We start from the raw sequence: 18,139 nt of genomic DNA on the forward strand, positions 1-18,139 counted from the left end.
TCTTGTATTGCACTGTGGTTTACAGAATACTTTACGTTAGTTATCTCATCCGCAAACAAGCCTGTAAGGCCTCATGGCAGGTGGGGAAATTGAGGCCTGAAGAAGTTAGAGATTTTCCCACGGGAGGATAAAGATCTCTGGAAGGAAGGATGGTAGCCGCCATGCTCGTGCCTGGCAACCTGTTCAAATAAGGAAGATAAAATGAAAAAAGATCTCTGACGTGAAAGCAAGCTCATTTTGCTCATGAGCGGATTGAATTTGATTAAACTGAGTAGTAAGAATAGCCCTTGGAGACAGAATCAGGTCCAGTATCACCTTTACCAAAGTTATGGTTCCCTTCTGTCTCATCACTGCAAACAAAAAAGGAAGACATGAAAGTTCTTTAAGGTTCACAAAGTTTTAGGAAATGCCAGGCGTTGTTCTCACTGCAGCCGTTGGTATTGGTGCAAGTGGAAGTTGCGATATCTGCGATATCTGGTAGCTCCACACACTTTTTGCTGCTCACCCGCCCCCGCCCGATCCTTATTACCAGTTGACTCCCTGGAGAAGGGAAAGTATTCTCCAGTATTCTGGCTTGGAGAATTCCATGGTCTGTATGTATAGTCCATGGGGTCGCAAGGAGCAGGACAGGGCTGAGGAACTTTCACTTCACTTTCACTTTCCACCTTTTCTTGGGTTAAGCCTCCAGTTTCCTTGCTTTGAAAAGCAAAACACGTATTTGCAGTATGGGACAGAATATTTTAAATTCAGATGTTTGGTTATTTAACTGGTGTCTCACAGGCAATTCTCCTCCTCCTGTGTCCTTTTTTTTTTTTAAGAGTATTTTATTTTTTAATTTGGCTGCACCAGGTCTTTGTTGTGGCATGCATGATCTAGTGCCCTGACCAGGGATCGAACCCAGCCTCTGCATTGGGAGTGTGGTGTCTCAGCCACCGGACCACCAGAGAAGCCCCCCTTCTGTCTTCTTTAGGAACTGATTTTGGCCTGTATCCCCCTTTCAACAACTAGAGGACAGTGTATGTGGATCTATTCACAGCGCCTGAGATTCTCTAGAGCGAAAGCTTGCTGTTCAGGCGACAGATCTTGACAATATGCTTGCAGAAGGGGATGTTCTGTGGTCTAACTGGTTTCCCCGTTTGTCTGCTGGTCCCTTTTGTGTAGGTGTGTGGAATTTGTGGTGTGCCCTGTAGTAATTCATTTCTCCCGTGGCTTGCCTTGGCATTGTTGCTACTTGGCTATCCTCTTTCCCTTTCCTCTCTTTTTTTTTTCATGGTTCCATTGCATTCCTCAGTTGTCATCAGAGGGGGTCCTGATGGGTTGACATATTTTGTGGCCTTTGAGTGTATGAGCACTAGACTCTTGTTCATGGACTTAGAGTTCTAATTTCAGATTTGTTGTCATCCTCTCTCTCTGCTTATTGTCCCCCTCTGTCCTTCCTAAGCTGATTTTATTTAAAGATTGTGAATTCTGTCTTCATCAGACTGTGGAATCGTCTGCTCTTAGAGCATCTCACCAAAGCACCTCAAATCTTATGTCTCCAGCTGTCATTTACAGATGTTTTGAGGGCTGGTTTCCTATTTCAGAGTACCTCCTGGAGCTTAACCTGCCATTCGACAGATAATTTGAAAACAAAACAAGCATTTTCAAAACTGAAAGCTTTCATTCTCCCTTGACTCCTGGAAGAAGTGATTAAAATGTAAACACGATTTCTTCTTTACTCCTCAGCGTGGTTAATGATGTTACCACTGAGATCTGGCTAGAAATGTCAGTTACCTGTGTTGTGTTTTCTGTTCTGATCTCTCCTGTCCAGTTTTGGTCTTCACTTTCCCCTTCTCCCTGTTTTTGCCACTGCTGCCCTCAGTCCTTGACCAACTCTTGCCTCTGTTAGCAAAGTGACTTTCTGCCTTGTTTCCGTGACAATCTGCATGTTTGCTCAGCCTCTGCCTGCCTTCCGAGTTCCCATTTTAAGGTGTAAATTTGACCAGGCATTGACCCCCCACTTAGAAATGTGAGATAATTCTCTGACTCCCTCTAAGATAAAGTCCAAGTTCATTAGCATTATACTTGAGGGCCTTTGTACTCTGTGTTTCCAAATTCCTTTTTCATCCTTGTGAGCCTCTCTCTTGGTGTGAGGAAACCCAACTTCACACCACTGCTGTGCGTTCCTGGATCCTGCTCATCTTGCGAGGCTGGTCTCTTCATAAAGCCTCTTTCATCATTCCTAACTGGTCACTTTTCTTTACTTCCATAGCATTTCATAAGTGCATGCCTGTTGTGCCTTATGTATAGTAATTTGTGTGTGTTTTGAGAGCTACCTTATGGACAGGTGAAATCATTCATTTTTAAATCTGCAGTGTCTCAAATAGCATGTGACCCCAGAGATGCCAAGAAGGAAGCCCTCGAGGTGTTTGTTATGAATCTGAGGCATCATAGATACTTACACGTGGTTGTGGGATGAATTGACAGTAGAAAAAGCCTTTCAAATCTGTAGAAATACAGTCTAGTCTGTACATCATGATCATTTTCTTGTTTTTCTTTTCTTCCTCCATTCTTGAAACACACATAGGAAGAAAAGCTCTCTCCATCTTCACTTGCTGTATTAAGTGGTTGCTGTTCTATGAGCAGGTATTTGTAGGCGTTAGAGAACCTAAGTGAGGACCTGTGAGTGTGGGCCTTTGGGTTTGTAGGGAAGCAGGGACCTGGCTCTACATTGAGAGCGAGTCCTTGGAGGAGCTAGCACGTTTGCTTCTTGTACAGCTCAAACTTCCAATGAACTAAAAAATATTGAGAGCTTTTTCCATTTTGAGTGTATAGTATTTAGTGGTATCATGTTTACACTTTCCTGATGAGCATCCCTGGTGGCTCAGACTGTCAAGAATCTGCCTGTAATGCAGGAGACCCAGGTTCGATCCCTGGGTCGGGAGGATTCCCTGGAAGAGGGCATGGCTACACACTCCAGTATTTTTGATTTCAAGAATTCCATGGACAGAAGAGCCTGGTGGGCTCCAGTCCTTGGGGTTGCAATGAGTCAGACACGACTGAACGATTAACACTTCCACTCTCCTTACACTTAGGTTTTCTAAGTACTGGAAGTTGGATCTTTGGTTATGATGTTCCACAGTGGTTTCTAAAAAAGGGACAGAGAATTTAAACCTGAGGTTTTTAGAAGCTGCTTTGAGTCTTTCTGGTGGATTTGAAAAGGAGAATATTATCTTCCTTTTTTTGTTTTTTGGCCACACGGCATGTGGGATCTTAGTTCCCCAACCAGGGATCAACCCTGCGTCCCCTGTAGTGGAAGCAAGCATGGAGTCTTAACCACTGGACCACCAGGGAAATTCTGAGACTATTACCTTCCATAGAGAGAACTCTGGATTCGAGGAGTCAGAAGGCCTAAGTTGTATCTATCACCTACAACTGTTGTGACTTCAGGCAAGTTTTCCCTGAGCCTCAGTTTCATCATGGCGCAATCACAGGGTTGTGCAGAAGACAGATGAGAATTTGTGAAAGAACTTTGAAAGCTATGAAGCTCATTGGCACACTGAGATAGCGTAGGATATCAAAACCGAAGAAGACAACCTCAGCTTCTCCAGAGGGCAGTGCCGTAGTTGGTACATTTGTTCCTTTCATTCATTCGTTCATTTCATTAATATTATAGGTGCCTTTCTCCTCCCTCCCACCTGACTGTAAAGCTTTCATTTAGGGGCAGAAGACATGTTGATACACACCTAAACAGTGGTTTGAAAGTGCAAGTCGTGTCTGACTCTTTGCGACCCCATGGACTATACAGTCCATGGGATTCTCCGGGCCAGAATACTGGAGTGGGTAGCCTTTCCCTTCTCCAGGGGATCTTCCCAACCCAGGGACTGAACCCAGGTCTCCCATATTGCGGCTGTATTCTTTATCCCTGAGCCACAAGGAAAGCCCAAGAATTCAGGAGTGGGTAGCTTATCCCTTCTCCAGTGGATCTTCCTAACCCAGGAATGAACTGGGGTCTCCTGCATTGTAGGCAGATCCTTTACCAACTGAGCTATCAGGGAACGTGTTAAACATATTATAGTAATAACACCAGTCTGTATGTGGACAACTCGTGTTAAATACATAGTTGTTCAGGTCATCGTTGCACATGTCTCAGACACATACCGGGTGGCTTCACTGGTGCACAGCCTTGCCCGCGTTGAATGAATACTTTCTGTCTCACTGAGGTTGGGGACCACCACCATCCATGCTGCTGAGATTGGGCTCTTAGATCTCCCAGGGCCCATTTGACCTGTGAAGTACCCAACTCCTGGTAACAACGGGCCTGCCGCAGCGCACCTCCTCTGTCTTGCCAGAAACAAGAAGGTGTCTGCTCAACCTGCACGGAGCCTCTCTGAGAAGGGCAAGAGGCTTGTGGCAGCGAACGGGATGAGGTTGGGTTTCTCTTGATTGGTGAAACCTCCCAGTGCGCCTCTTGTTAGGAGCTGTCGCTCTCATCAGGCCCCTGTGCCAGAGAGTTACCTTGATTTTCCTTTTTCACATTTTTATTTAATAATCTTTTTCTCCAGGAGTTGTAGGCACTTATTATCTTCAGTGTGTCCATTTAGGTCTGTAACCTGCACATCTTGGAGGCCTGTTTGGTATAAATTCTGATTAATGAAGGTTAGGAATGCAAAAAAGTGACTTGGTGTCCCTGGTGACCCTGGAATTTCAGGTGACCCTGGAATGGTTAGGGTGGGCATGACGTCAATAACAAACAGATCCAAACACACAGTGACCTCAGGACTCCAGCTTGTTTCTCTGTCCTGTAGCAGTTTCAGGTGACTGTAGGGGGTGTGCGTGTGTGTGAGTGTTATGGGGGTGGACTCTGGTGGTTTAGTCCCTAAGTCAAATCTGACTCTTTGCAACCCCATGGTTTGTAGTCCACTAGGCTTCTCTGTCCGTGGGATTTCCCAATCTAGAGTACTGGAGTGGGTTGCCATTTCCTTCTCCAGGGAATCTTCCCGACCCAGGGATCGAGCTTAGGTCTTGTGCATTGTAGGCAGATTCTTTACCAACTGAGCCACCAGTAAGTACTGGTGCTCTTTAAAGCAGTAATCCAAGGACCCAGGCTGTTGGAGGGTCTTCCTTTTTGAATGTGTGGCCTCCAGGTTTCCCTGGGGTCACCTTCCTGTTTCCTGGACGGGACTAGAGCGCGGAGGAGGGGGCAGGATAGGCTTTACGGGCCGGGCTTGGGAGAGGTGCACATTCCTCCATGCGTGTTCCCTGGGGCCCCAGCTCCCGGCACAACAGGGAGGCGTGGACCAGTTGTGTGCCGAGGAGGGAGGGAACGGGCCATCTTCACCACGAAATGGGGAGCACCCTGTTCCGCTTTGGGCAACTTGTCTTATAAAATGTCTTGTAATCGGGAGGATGGGAAAATGAAGCCAGGCAGATTCCAGCAGAATTGAGGCATCTGAGCATGCACTTCTTGTTCAGCCAGCGTTGGAGTAGCTCAGATATGCAGAGTGTCATGCTGAGTGCTTTGAGGATGAAGTCGAAGGGGTGTGTTCCCTGCCTTCTCAGGGCTGGGAGTGTCTTGTGCAGGTTTAGTGATGATCAGTATAGTAATGATCATTCCAGGGGGCTGAGGAGAATCTAGTCTTCGACTGTGCACTTGACCTGAGGGGGCGGTGGGGTGATGACAGTCATCAGGGTGAAGAGTACGGTGTTTGGCAGAGGGCTCCAGGTACTCACCACTTGAGAGTCAGACACAAGGACTGGGACCCACACCTGCAGTGCCAGTTGTCTGCCAAGCAGGGTGGAGTGGTGGTGGGGGCGACCCTAGAAACGGGGCCTCGGCAGTGGAGGATCTATGAGGCATCTCGCTGTAAGAGAGCCGTCACAGGAAAAGCAGCATGGGATGGGCAAAATCTTGTTTGAGAAATGGCTTTCCTGTTTTCCCAGTGTTTTTCTGTCATGACTTAAGGGATATGACACTGTGCTCAGCTCTAGAGGCACAAGTGCCCACTGCCGCCTGGAGAAGATTCTGCTGGACCCTTCTGGAGCCTCACAGAGTTCGGAAAGCCCACCAGCAAGTATCATGTCCTTCCATTCCTCTTAACAGTGCACGTTCATCACGGTGCACTTTAGCTGCTTCTTGAAGAATCACGAGCATCTTCTAGTAAGTGCCCTTGGAGAGCCTTGCAGAGAGCACCTGCTGTTTAGAGGAGGGGACCTCACGAGGTCTGGGGACTCAGGGAAGGAAGGGTAGCATTTGAGCATCCTTATTTTGATAAAGTTAGGTTTAAGCTGCTGATTTACAAATATATTAACAAGGCTAGAAGCTGGTTAGAATTTTATTATAGTAATTTTAAATAATTTCACAAGAACACTGATGCTGTTAAAATATAGCATCTTTTAAGAGGCTCATCATGGCATGGTCCACGTGTAATTCTGAGCTGATGGGCTGTGTCAGCCTCCCTGTAGGTATCGCTAGGTGCTTCCATCTGTCTGGTTGGAACCGCATGATTGTGGTGTGAACTCCGCGTGTCAGCTCCTCAGGATCCTCGTTGTGAGTCGACTGTGAGTGATCACGTGGAGGAGGCCTCCCCGCTCCAGATCTGAGCGCATCACACGGCCTCTGGCTTAGACGCCTTGCTAACTCCCGAGACGGCGGCAGGGGCCCCGGCTCCCACACAGTGAAGCACAGAGACCCGAGAGGCAGGAAAAACAGTCTTGGTTTCTGATCTCTCACTGAAGTCAGAGGAGGAAGTCAGCAGTGAAGGCGCCACCTCTGCCTCCTGGGTGCACAGTCAGGGCCATGGGGACCATTCCGGATGGACAGGGCAGGCAGCCTGCTAGTGCCTAGAGGCCAGACAGCCCCGCCTGGGCACCTCTGCGCCAGCGATGGCTTCATGCAGGAACGCTCTGGGCTGTACCTGAAGGTTGGAAGCAGAATACTCGTGCAGGTCTGTGCCGGCGCCAAGGCCCTGGGTCATGTGGATTTGAGGGTTTGACGTTGGTAATCTTACTCCTTTGTGATTTTATCTTTGAAAACTTTCTCTCCAGGCCAGTTTACCTATAGACCTTCACCTTCTTTAAATAAGACATTCTCCCGACTATCGGTAGCTTTCCTCAGCTGTCTCCAGTTCTAATTCTGGACATTGGATTTGCCAGCTCTGAAACAGTTGGGCATGTTGGAGGAGAAAGCCGAGATGAGTCACATATCTGGGATCTACAGGGTTGGTGGGTTTATTGGCTGGAATTCTGCAGCTGCTCCTGTAGTTGAACCAAGTGGGTCTGGAGCACCTGAACTAGGGGCCAGGGTTCGTCAGTGTAGTCGTCCCAAGGTACCTGCAGGGGATTCCTTCCAGGACCCTCCATGGCACCAGAATTCCAGAGAGCTCAGGTCCCTAAGAGTCTACCCTATGGACAGGGACCTCCGAGTCCCGTAGCCTCAGATTCATCCAGCCACGAGTCACGTTAGTGTTGATCTGTGGTTGATTAGCTTAGTGAAAGATTCTGAGCAGGAGAGGTAAACTTTCATGTCTTACTTTTTAAAAGAGAATAATCAGACTTTAAGCTTATTTTTTTTCAATATAGAAAACTTAAAAATTTATTCTTTATTTTTTTATTATAGAAAAACTGAACTTTTTTTTTCCCTTCCCTCTGTGAGTATGAATAAGACTTGGTTTTTAGTGTAGAGGAATATGTTCCACAATGAAATAATGAAATTTATAAAACCATTACAGTGGAAGGGATATTTTCTGATCGTAATAAGAGATTAAAACGACTTGGCTTTGTAAAAGGTGTTTTCAGTAATACAGAACAGGCTGTAACTGGACTGCTGACATACTTCATGTCTTGCCATTAGGTACTGTCTTTATAATTTGAGAGTTATTTCAGTATTTTATGCAATCACATCTAAGCTTTGTTTAAGAGAATAAGCAGATGGGTAAATTTGTGTCGGACTTTATAATTTGACAAGTCTTTTAGGGTGTGTTTTCTCATTTAATCATTATAGCGCTCCTGAGCCTTCAAGAAGCTAAGTGACTGGGGTCCTCCAGCGGCATTTTAACTCTGAATTCAGGCAGTTAAAAAGTCTCTCTAGCATACTTTCAGAGGGCCTTGTAGAGCTGTTTTTGTGTGGAGAAATAATTTTCTAAAAGTCTTGAAATATCCATGAAGTTTTTTTAAAACTTCTGTTAAACTTTCAAAAAATGAATTGAAATTTTGAAGCATCGTTTCTGAAGAAGCTATGGGCTGAGGGGGGTGGGTTATTGATTAATAATATAAATTATACCAGATACACATATTAGTGTCTTGGTTTTAGATATTTTCAGGGTTACAGGAAATGTTGAGTGAAATTCTAACGTGATATTACAGTTTACTCTAGAATATTTTTAGGACCTGTGAAAGTATGGTACTGGCAGGAAGTGATTCTTCTGTTGGCCATCTGTAAAGGGTCACTTTAATTCTCTTGCATGTGTTCTTTTCTTCTCTCTCACCCTTTTTTTAAAAAATGTAACTTTTGTTTTATAGTAGTGTAACTGTTGTATTTAATGACATTGGAGGGGTTAGATCATAAATGCAATAATATGCAGAAACAGGAAGAGCATCAGCTAAATATGGAAAAGAATTACCTGGCAGAAAATGCCTGATATAAATATGTCAGTACTCTTAAGACAGAAATCTGGGCACAGTTGCTGCTGTGTTGCTGAGGGGGAATATGAAACTTCGTCCCATGAAGATGCTGAAGAGTGGTCCTGACTGTCTTTTCCTCTCGGGGGCCTTGCTGCCATCCTCTTACACTAGTGCTGAATGTTGAGGTGCTCGGGGGGTCGGGGGTGCACCCGGGGGTGGGCGGAGGCACACAAGGGTGAGCTGCCCCTTGGGGAACCTATAGTGACTGTCTCCTTAGTGCCTTCTGCTTCTGCGATTTGGGGAAGCTGGTATATTCAGGGGACAAATGTGTGAGTTTATTTTTAAAAAGCTACAGCCAGCTCTTAAAATATTTATGGTTAATATGGGAATATAAAGGGCCTGGGTGAAGTTGGCAAAAGATGACAGATCTCCATTTGGGCAATAGTGGCCACTTTTCAAATAAGCATTTCATGATCAGGGCTTCTAGAAAGCATGATAGGTGAAAAAGAAGGTTATTTTAGGATTCTAAAATCCTGAGGAAGAGCTGCTAAGAAACTATGAGATGACTGAAAATTGATGGGAAAGTAGAGAAGATGGAAAGGGCTGGCTCGGGTGGTCCACAGTCCCTGTATTCCTAAAAACTAAGTTTAATTTGCTGACTAGCTTGTAGAATTTGTGATAACTAACAAGAGTCCCATTTCTTCTGCCCTTTGGTACAAAACAGTGAGACAATTAAAGCGGAAGCATCTTACAGCCACTGAGTGCCAACATCTCGCTCAGAGTCACTTGGCTGCATCCCAGTCCTTTGGTCACATATGGACAAGCAGAGACCCGAACCACGGTCTCTATCCTAGACCCAGAACCAAAAGAGGGACCAGGGGTATGTCTTCCCCCAAATACCTTGCGTTTCAGAATCTATAGTGTGTGTGGCCTTTGAGTATCTCAGCATTTGTAAATGTTGTTCCTGTGATCTTACAGTCCTGTTGCAATAGTCTGACCATATGATAGAACCTGATATAAATATTTCTTGTATTAAGCTTTATGTGTAATCAGTAGACCAATAAATACATCCTTGTCTCTTTCCCGTGTTAAAATAGATAATTGAAAATTAGTTTGTCTCATTCAGGTCAGCAAAGGGTCATCAGTCATTCCTCATTTCTCGTGTGTTCTTTGCGGGTTCTCTGTCTAGGTCGAGGATGCCTGAGATACAGCCTTGACTTCTTCCTCGCTGGCCAGCAGCGGTGCACCAATGACATGGCCAAAAGCAATTCTGTGGGCCAGGACAGCTCTAAGGACTCAGAGGATGAAATGATCTTCGCGGCAGGGAGCCCCTGTGCCCTGCCTCCAGGGGAAGACGGAGAAGCCAGGCTGCACTCGTCAGGGTCCGCTTTGCCTGCAAGGAAGCGGTCTCGGTCCTTAGAGGACGAGAGGAATACAGCCCCAGGGACCAGTCCGTGGGATGGAGTGTCTAAGAAGACCCCATGGCGTCACTCGTCCCCATCGTGCACACAGCCCAGGGAAGCCAGGCCGGAAGCAGAGGTCGGGGTGGGGCAGCTCAGCGTGCAGCCTGCAGAACCCAGCCAGGAGGTGGAGGACATTGGCCCGGACCCTGTTCCTGACTCTCACTACGGGCTCCTTGGGACCTTGCCCAGCCAGGAGCCCCCGAGCCACATCTGCAGCCTGCCCAGCGAGGTCCTGAGGCACATCTTTGCTTTCCTGCCCATGGAAGACCTCTACTGGAACCTGAGCTTGGTGTGCCACCTCTGGAGGGAGGTCATCAGTGATCCGCTGGTATGGAACGTGCTCTTCGTTCTCTGATGTTTGCTCTAAATCTTCACGGATTCGCCTCGCTTAACGCGTCCTGACGATGGCATTTCTTCAGAAATGTTAGTGTCCGTTGTCCTCTAGAATCGAATCCCAACCCCTGGAGGCACCTGAGACCTTCCGTGTGTGTCCCACCTTATTATTTATTCCAGGCTCGCCGCTGACTTTTCTGCAGTCCGCCCCGGTATTCTGTCCACAGCACATGGTGTGCTGCCTCCCAGCTGTGGACTGTGTGGTACTTCCCTTGTGTTGATCTAATCTGCACCCCACAGCCGACCAGCCCAGAGTCCCTCATATCTCTGTTGACATCTCACCTCTTCCAGGCTGCATTCCAAGTAACTCCTCTTCTCTGTTCCATCCCACGGAAGTCACCCTCTCTCTGTCTCTTCCTTACACTATTATAGCGATTTATACCTCTGTTCAAGCCTGTGATGTTCTGCTATGATCTTAGAGAGCCTTCCTCCTCCATTTAACATTAGAGCATTGCTGGAGGGCTCATTGTCCTGTTTGTGCATTCTCCGCTCTGTATTCCACTGTGTCTCACAATAGTTTACATATATTAATAGGAGGTGATTGCTAAATGAGTGTTGCATGTTGTCACAGGAGTACCCTCTGAGAATGACACAGGGGCAACCCACGCTCTCAGAAAGGATTTTATGGTACTGTTAGCCCACAGCCTGTGCTTCCCTTTGTTGTGTCATTAGACTTCCCAGGTTCAGGTCTCCAGGAAGCCTGAGGGCTAGGAGAATGTTCTGCTTAGCTAGTGTGTCCTTTAGACCAGCCGTTGGGAATAAGCCAGAGGTAGAGAGTTTAACCCATTCTTCAAATGTGTGTGCTTAGTCACTCAGTTGCGTCCAGCTCTTTTTGACCCCGTGGACTGTAGCCCACCAGGCTCCTCTGTCCATGGGATTCTCCAGGCAAGGATACTGGAGTGGGTTGCCGTGCCCTCCTCCAAGGGATCTTCCCAACCCAGGGATCGAACCCAGGTCTCCCGCATTGCAGGCAGATTCTTTACCAAGTGAGAAGTTGAAAACCTTGGAGATGGAGGGCAAGATGGATATGTTAAGAGTTAGTACATTTCTCTTCCAAGCTCAAAGGATTTTGGAGGAAATTTCTCATCGCTCTTGCTCCATATTTTGCTTGGGGGTCTTGTCTCCTACTTTCAGACAAATATCTCTCTGTTTTTAGTGGTGAACTTTTTTGGGGGTTAGTATTTCTGGGCACTTGATTAAGGTCTCTGGTGGGAAATGGGGATAAGTGAGGGTTCCTGCCATTCTGCTTGAGAAGATTTTGGGAAGATATCCCAGCTTATTCTTATGTCTTGAAATGTTAGAACAGTGCTCTTTTTATCATCACCAGCAGTGACATGATGGTGTTACTTTCAGTGACCTTGTCACAGCTCTCATTTTCTTTATATTTCTTGTGGTATCTTTGTCTACCTTTGGTATAAGGCTATACTGGCCTCAGAATAAGTCTGGAGTGCTCCCTCCTCTTCAGTTATTTTGAAGAATTTGAGGGGGATTGATACTACTACTTTAAATGTTCAGTAGAATTTTTCAGTGAAGCAATCTGGTCCTGGATGCTTCCTTTTTGGGAGACTTGATTATTGATCCAGTCTCCTTACTCATTGGGCTTCCCTGGTGGCTCAGATGGTAAAAAGCTGGTCTGCAATGCAGGAGACCCAGGTTCAATCCCTGGGTCGGGAAGATTCCCCTGGACCAGGAAATGGCAACCCAGTCCAGTATTCTTGCCTGGAAAATCCCATGGATGGAGGAGCCTGGAGGGCTCATTATTGATCTGTTCAGGTTTTCTGTTTCTCCATGATTCGGTCTTGGTAGGTTGTGTGTTCCTAGGGATTTATTCATTTCTTCTAGAGTATCTGGTTGGCTGACCTGCAATTATTTGAAGTACTCTTATAGCACTTCTTATTTCTGTGACATCAGTTGTAACATTCCTCTTTCATTTCTGATTTCGGTTATTTAAATCTTCCCTTTTTTCCATAATGTATCTAATGGTTGTCAATTTTGTTGATCTTTTAAAAAAAACTCTTATTAGTTTTATTGATCCCCCCCCCATTTTTCTATTCTTTATTTCATTTATTTCTCCTCTATAGTCTCTTTTATTTCCTTCTTTCTGCTAGTTTTGGATTTAGTTTGTTCTTTTTCTAGTTCCTTTAGGTGTAAATTTAGGTTGTTGCTTTGTGATCTTTCTTTTTTAATGTAATTTTTATAGCTATAAACTTAACTCTTAGCATTGCTTGCATTTCATCCCATACATTTTGGTACCTGTGTTTTTATTTGTCTTAAGGTGTTTTCTAATTTCTTTGTGATTTCCCTTTTGACCCATTGGTTGCTTTAAAAATGTTTTGTTTAATTTTCTCATATTTGTGGGTTTTCCAGTTTTCTTTCTGCTACTAATTTCTAGTTTCATTCTGTAGTGACTGAAAAACATGCTTTCTATAATTTCAGTCTTTTAAAATGGATCAAGACTTATTTCATGGCCTCATGAAATGACCTATCCTGGAAAATGTTCTATGTGTACTTGAGAAGATTGTATATTGTTGTTGGGTAGACTGTTCTTTATGTGTCAGTTGGGTTCAATTGGACTAGTGTTGTTTGTGCTATCCGTTCTTAAAACTGGAGCATCAAAGTCTCCTGTTGTCTGTTTCTCTCTTTAGTTCTGCCCGTATGTGCTTCCTAGATTTAGGACTTTGATTATTGGTCCATATGTATTTGTAATTACTATATCTCTTTGGTGAATTGACGCTTTTATCCTTATATAATCTTCTTCTTTGTCCTAGAATTTTTGACTGAAAGTCTGTTTTGTTTAATATTAGTACAGCTGCAGCTCTCATGTTGTTTAATCCTAGTTGAAACTGAGTCATTAGTTTCTCGACAGGCACTAGACTCTGTTTCAGACAGGAAAGCTGAAGCTCTAGCTCTCCCCAGATTCTGTAACAAGTTGGTGTTGGAACCAAGAAACTGAGACCCACCTTCTCCTCGTTTTCAACTAGAATTTGTGTAATGTTTCTGCCCTTTTGTCCAGCTTTTGAGTTGTGGGCTGTAGTTGTTTTCTAAACAGTGTCTGTAGCCTGGTCTGCTCTCTAACAGCCATTGCCTGCATGTCGTTTTGGATTTCTTAAATTATCTAGTTCATTCCTTGGAAAAAGCTGTATCACCGATACCTGATGAATGAAGAGCAAGCTGTCAGCAAGGTGGATGGCATCCTGTCGAGCTACGGCATAGAGAAGGAGTCGGACCTGTGCGTGCTGAACCTCATCCGGTAAGTCACCGTCCTGTGGGAGGAAGTGGATTTCTGAAATCCTTTCTGAGAGATCAGCGCTTAGTGGATCATTTTCCCACGGACACTGCTGTGAATGTCTTAACAGCTACACAGCCACCACGAAGTGCTCCCCGAGTGTGGACCCTGGACAGGCGTTGTGGAGTCTGAGGGATCACCTCCTCCTCCCCGAGGCAGAGGCCTGCGTGCGCCAACACCTCCCTGACCTCTATGCTGCCCCTGCCGTACGTGAAGAGGCTGTGGGGAGGGCTGGGGAGGCGTCGCCTTTCCTCTTTGGAAGAAAATGTCTTGGTGGTCAGGTGTGGCTGAAGGTTGTTTTAGATTTTTTTTTAATTTTTTCTGTAAATCTCTGCTTTGAAGCCTTAATCTTTGTCTTTGGTTCCATAGAGAAACAAATGGCCACAGATTATTTAATTTGGAAGAAATTTTAAAAAGCATTTCATCCAGTTTTCTGTCCTATTGAGCAGTTTCAACAGAGGATGGTCACTTAGCCTCCAAACACTTTGATTGTAAGAGTTTCTTTACAAGCCAGCCCATTGTATTGGTGACAGCTTGGGTTTTCTGAAAGTGAAAGTCGCTCAGTCGGGTACGACTCTTTGCGACCCCATGGACTATACAGTCCATGGAATTCTCCAGGCCAGAGTATTGGAGTAGCCTTTCCCTTCTTCAGGGCATCTTCCCAACCCAGGAACTGAACCCAGATCTCATGCATTGCAGTTGGATTCTTTACCAGCTGAGCCACAAGGGAAGCCCGGAGAAATGATGGGCTTTGTACTGACACATGGTGAGTTAATGAGATGCTGGAAATAGTCCTGAGTGTCCTGAATCCATCTTCTGTTATTGTCATCTAGATCAAGGGTTCTTCTTAAATGTTCTCTTGGAAACCGCGTGCAACCCCAGCCTCATTCTGCACCAGTGGAGGGTTGGAAATCTAACCCTGTGCATTTCTCTGACTTAGCGAAGTGGCTATCGATGGTGGAGTGAGGTTTGTTTCACAAGACAGTTATAGTGAGAAATGTGCAGAACTTTCCTTTTGTGGATTTTTTTTTAACAGGGAGACTTGCAAGGAGTTAAGAATAGTGGTTATCTGACTATTTTTGATATTTCCATGTTAGTGAATGTTTTCTCAGACATTAATAAATGGAGCATACTGTGTCCCTAATCATACACTTGCAATAATTTATTTACTATTTATTAAACTTAGTATTTAATAAATGGTTTTTAAAATTCTACTTATCTTTTTTTTTTAAAGCTTTTTAAATTTATTTGGCTGCACGGGGTCTTAGCTGCAACATGTGGGATCTTTAGTTGTGGTTTGTGAACTCTTAGCTGCGTCATGAGGATCTGGTTCCCTGATCAGGAACCAACCCTGGGCCCCTGCCATTGGGAGTGCAGAGTCTTAGCCATTGGACCACCAGGGAAGTTCCATTAATAAGTTATTGAATAATCGTAATGTAAAGTAAGTAGTAAATTAGCATTTCTTTTTTAAAATTTTATTTTTTTAGGCTGTGCTGGATCTTCATTACTGCACAGGCTTTTCGTTAGTTGCAGCAAGCGGGGACTACTCTCCAGTTGTAATGCTCAGGCCTCTCATTCCAGTGGCTTCTTTTGTGGCACATAGGCTCTTGGGCGAGTGGGCTTAAATAGTTGCTGCTCACAGGCTCCAGAGCAGAGGCTCAGCAGTTGAGGCACAGCCTTAGCTGCTCCGTGGCATGTGGCATCTTTCTGGATCAGGGATCAGATCCGTGTCTCCTGCATTGGCAAGTGGATTCCTTACCACTGAGCCACCAGGGAAGGCCAGTAGTAAATTAACATCTTCATGCCATTGAATTGTCAGCCTTGATTTCTCTGTAAAGACTGCTGTTTTCTTTTTACCTGCCCTTTTTGACACATAAGTAAGCTTGTGGACTTGAGTGTCTGGACCTGAGAGCTCACACTGACCTGAGTGGGGAGGGTGTGGTTTACCTCCGTGCAGGGTCTTATATTAGGGACTTTATAGATGTTATTCAATCAAAGGAAACTGAGAAGTCAAATCCAAAAGTGATGAGAAGGAAGGAATCCAGGGTAAGAGGAGACGTTCCCGTTGTTTCCCAAGTGTCCTTTGGGAAGTTGGCCTCCTTGCAGAGGGTCTTTAGGAGACACGTGCACCCTGAGCCTGACTTTCCTCATTGTTGTCCCGCGTGCTTCTCACCGTGTTTCGGGTCTCTTCTCTCACCCTCTCCGCCTCCCTCCTCAGGGCATCAACGTGTGGGCCTTGGTGGCGGCCATCGTCCTCCTGTCCGGCAGCGTCAGCGACATCCAGCAGCTGCTCTTCTGCCTGCGGCGGCCCAGCTCCACCGTGACGGTGCCGGACGTCACCGAGACCCTATACTGCATCGCCGTGCTGCTCTACGCCATGCGGGAGAAGGGGATCAGCATCAGCAACCGGTAACGGGCCCCCGGGCGGGCCCCCACCCACCGCGCCCCGGCTTCTCTGAGAGATCGGAGTGCACTCCGGGGACAGGAGGTGCTGTTCGGTCTCGCACCGTCCCGGGGCCGCGTGCGCACTCGCGGCTGCGTCCTGTTCCCCAGAGGGCACGTGCCAGTCTCTCCTCTGGCCCCTGCAGCCAGGCCTCTCTCCCGGAATGTGCTCTCCGGATATTTACCTGCACTGCTACTTACCTCCAACAGTGCAGCTAAATACATCTCAGCTTTTGGTATATTTAAGCCCTTTGATTCTCTTTTTTTGTTTGTTTTTGGTAAAATAACGGTACATGTTTTCTTTTTAGCAACGGTTAGGAGTCCGAGGAAAAATAAGACACAGGTTGTGACTGAATTTGAAAATCTCTAATCTCTTTTCTTCCTGTTAGGATTCACTACAACATTTTCTATTGCCTGTATCTTCAGGAGAATTCCTGTACTCAGGCCTCAGGAGACAAAGAGGAACCGTCTGTCTGGCCAGGGTACGTCCATCTGTAGATGTGTTGTGGCGTGTTGTCCTCTGGTTTGTGACTGTCACTCTTAAGGAGAAAAAGGGTTTTGTATTAAGCACTTTATTGAGTTATAGTTTACATAACATAAAAATCACCCATTTTAATTGTATAATTCAGTAATTTTTAGTAGATTTACTGAGTGTTCAGCTGACATCATAATCTAGTTTTAGAACGTTTTTATCACTCTAAAGGACCAGCCTCTCCTTTTTCTCTTTTTCTTAAAGAAGATAGCATTCTTTTTTTTTTAAATAATTTTATGTTTAAAATTTTTGATTATGTTGGATCTTCACTGCTGCAAAGGCTTTTTCTGTAGTTGCAGTGAGCAGGATCTACTCTTTAGTTACGATGTGCAGGCTTCTCATTGTGCTGGCTTCTCCTGTTGTGGAACCACGGGCTCTAGGCACTTAGACTCAGTCGTTGTTACTTGCAGGCTCTAGAGTGCAGGCTTAGTAGTTGTGGCTCATAGGCTTAGTTGCTCCATGGCTTGTGGGATCTTCCAGGACCAGGGAGTGAACTTGTGTCTCCTGCATTGGCAGTTAGATTCTTATCCACTGCGCCACCAGGAAAGTCCCTTCTTTTTTTTTCCTCATTAAATTTTACTTATTCCATTTGGTTTCCTGTTTGGGTTTTGGTAGTCTGTCACCCGATCTTTTCAGTTCCTTGTGCTTTTCCTAATTTCTCTTCTGTAATGATTAGAAAGAAAACAACCATCCAACTGACACATGAACAGCAGCTGATCCTAAGCCATAAGATGGAGCCTCTCCAGGTGGTGAAAATAATGGCATTTGCAGGTAAGGGGGCTGCCGTTCCTGAAGGCCTCTCATCGATGCCTGCCCCTTCCCTCTACCTGCTGGAATATCATACCATCATCTGTTATTCCGCTTCTGCAATTAAATCATCTAAAAAACAGTTGTCAAGGAATAATTGCGTTTTCTTACCACTCCAGGGAGAATCCACCCTGGAGTTCCTGTGGGCAGATGGCCCATAGTTTGTGGGACTGACCCAACCTGTTACGTGTCATCATGTCTGCTCATACATGGTTGGCTGTGGGGCAGCAGGTCGTGTGACTGTCTTGTTCAGACAATGTCAGGAGTCCCTGGCTTTCTGTAGGGTGAAACATAGAAGAGCTTCTAATTCTAACCTGCATCCCCAGAGGTGTGGTCCAGTGTTTTGCCTCGGTCAGCTCATTGTGCTAGCTGGCTTCTAAAGTACTTGGTCACTTTTTGCCTGACCCTTGCTCGTACTACTTTTTCTCCCTGTGTGTTCCGTGCATACGGTTGAGGAGCAGACTGACGCTCAAGGAAGTCAGTGGGCCCCTCGCTGGAGCAGCTAGGGCTGCAACCCCAACCCAGTGGCTCTGTCTCGACTCTGCTGATCCCTTCACTGCATGGCTTTTAGTTCCCATCTGTACTGGAGAACTTGCCACTGTCGGGTCCCGGGCC

The 18,139-nt window shown here is 45.7% G+C and overlaps 1 protein-coding gene across 3 annotated transcripts in view; it reads left to right on the top strand.

Moving 5' to 3' along the window:
- FBH1 (F-box DNA helicase 1) overlaps positions 1 to 18,139 on the top strand; it is a 37,287-nt gene that overhangs the window by 726 nt on the left and 18,422 nt on the right. For 2 of the 3 annotated variants that reach the window (XM_065920891.1, XM_065920890.1), the window contains exons 2-8: positions 9,326 to 9,481; positions 9,791 to 10,392; positions 13,577 to 13,707; positions 13,814 to 13,949; positions 15,962 to 16,152; positions 16,575 to 16,667; positions 17,394 to 17,488. In XM_065920891.1, the coding sequence (XP_065776963.1) occupies positions 9,856 to 10,392; positions 13,577 to 13,707; positions 13,814 to 13,949; positions 15,962 to 16,152; positions 16,575 to 16,667; positions 17,394 to 17,488 (1,183 nt within the window). In that variant the 5' untranslated portion in view covers positions 9,326 to 9,481; positions 9,791 to 9,855. The remainder of the gene's footprint in view (positions 1 to 9,325; positions 9,482 to 9,790; positions 10,393 to 13,576; positions 13,708 to 13,813; positions 13,950 to 15,961; positions 16,153 to 16,574; positions 16,668 to 17,393; positions 17,489 to 18,139) is intronic. The other variant, XM_065920893.1, reaches the window with a different exon arrangement.

This window comes from Muntiacus reevesi, chromosome 2 (genome assembly GCF_963930625.1).
Source record: "Muntiacus reevesi chromosome 2, mMunRee1.1, whole genome shotgun sequence".
Classification (NCBI taxonomy): Eukaryota; Metazoa; Chordata; class Mammalia; order Artiodactyla; family Cervidae; genus Muntiacus; species Muntiacus reevesi.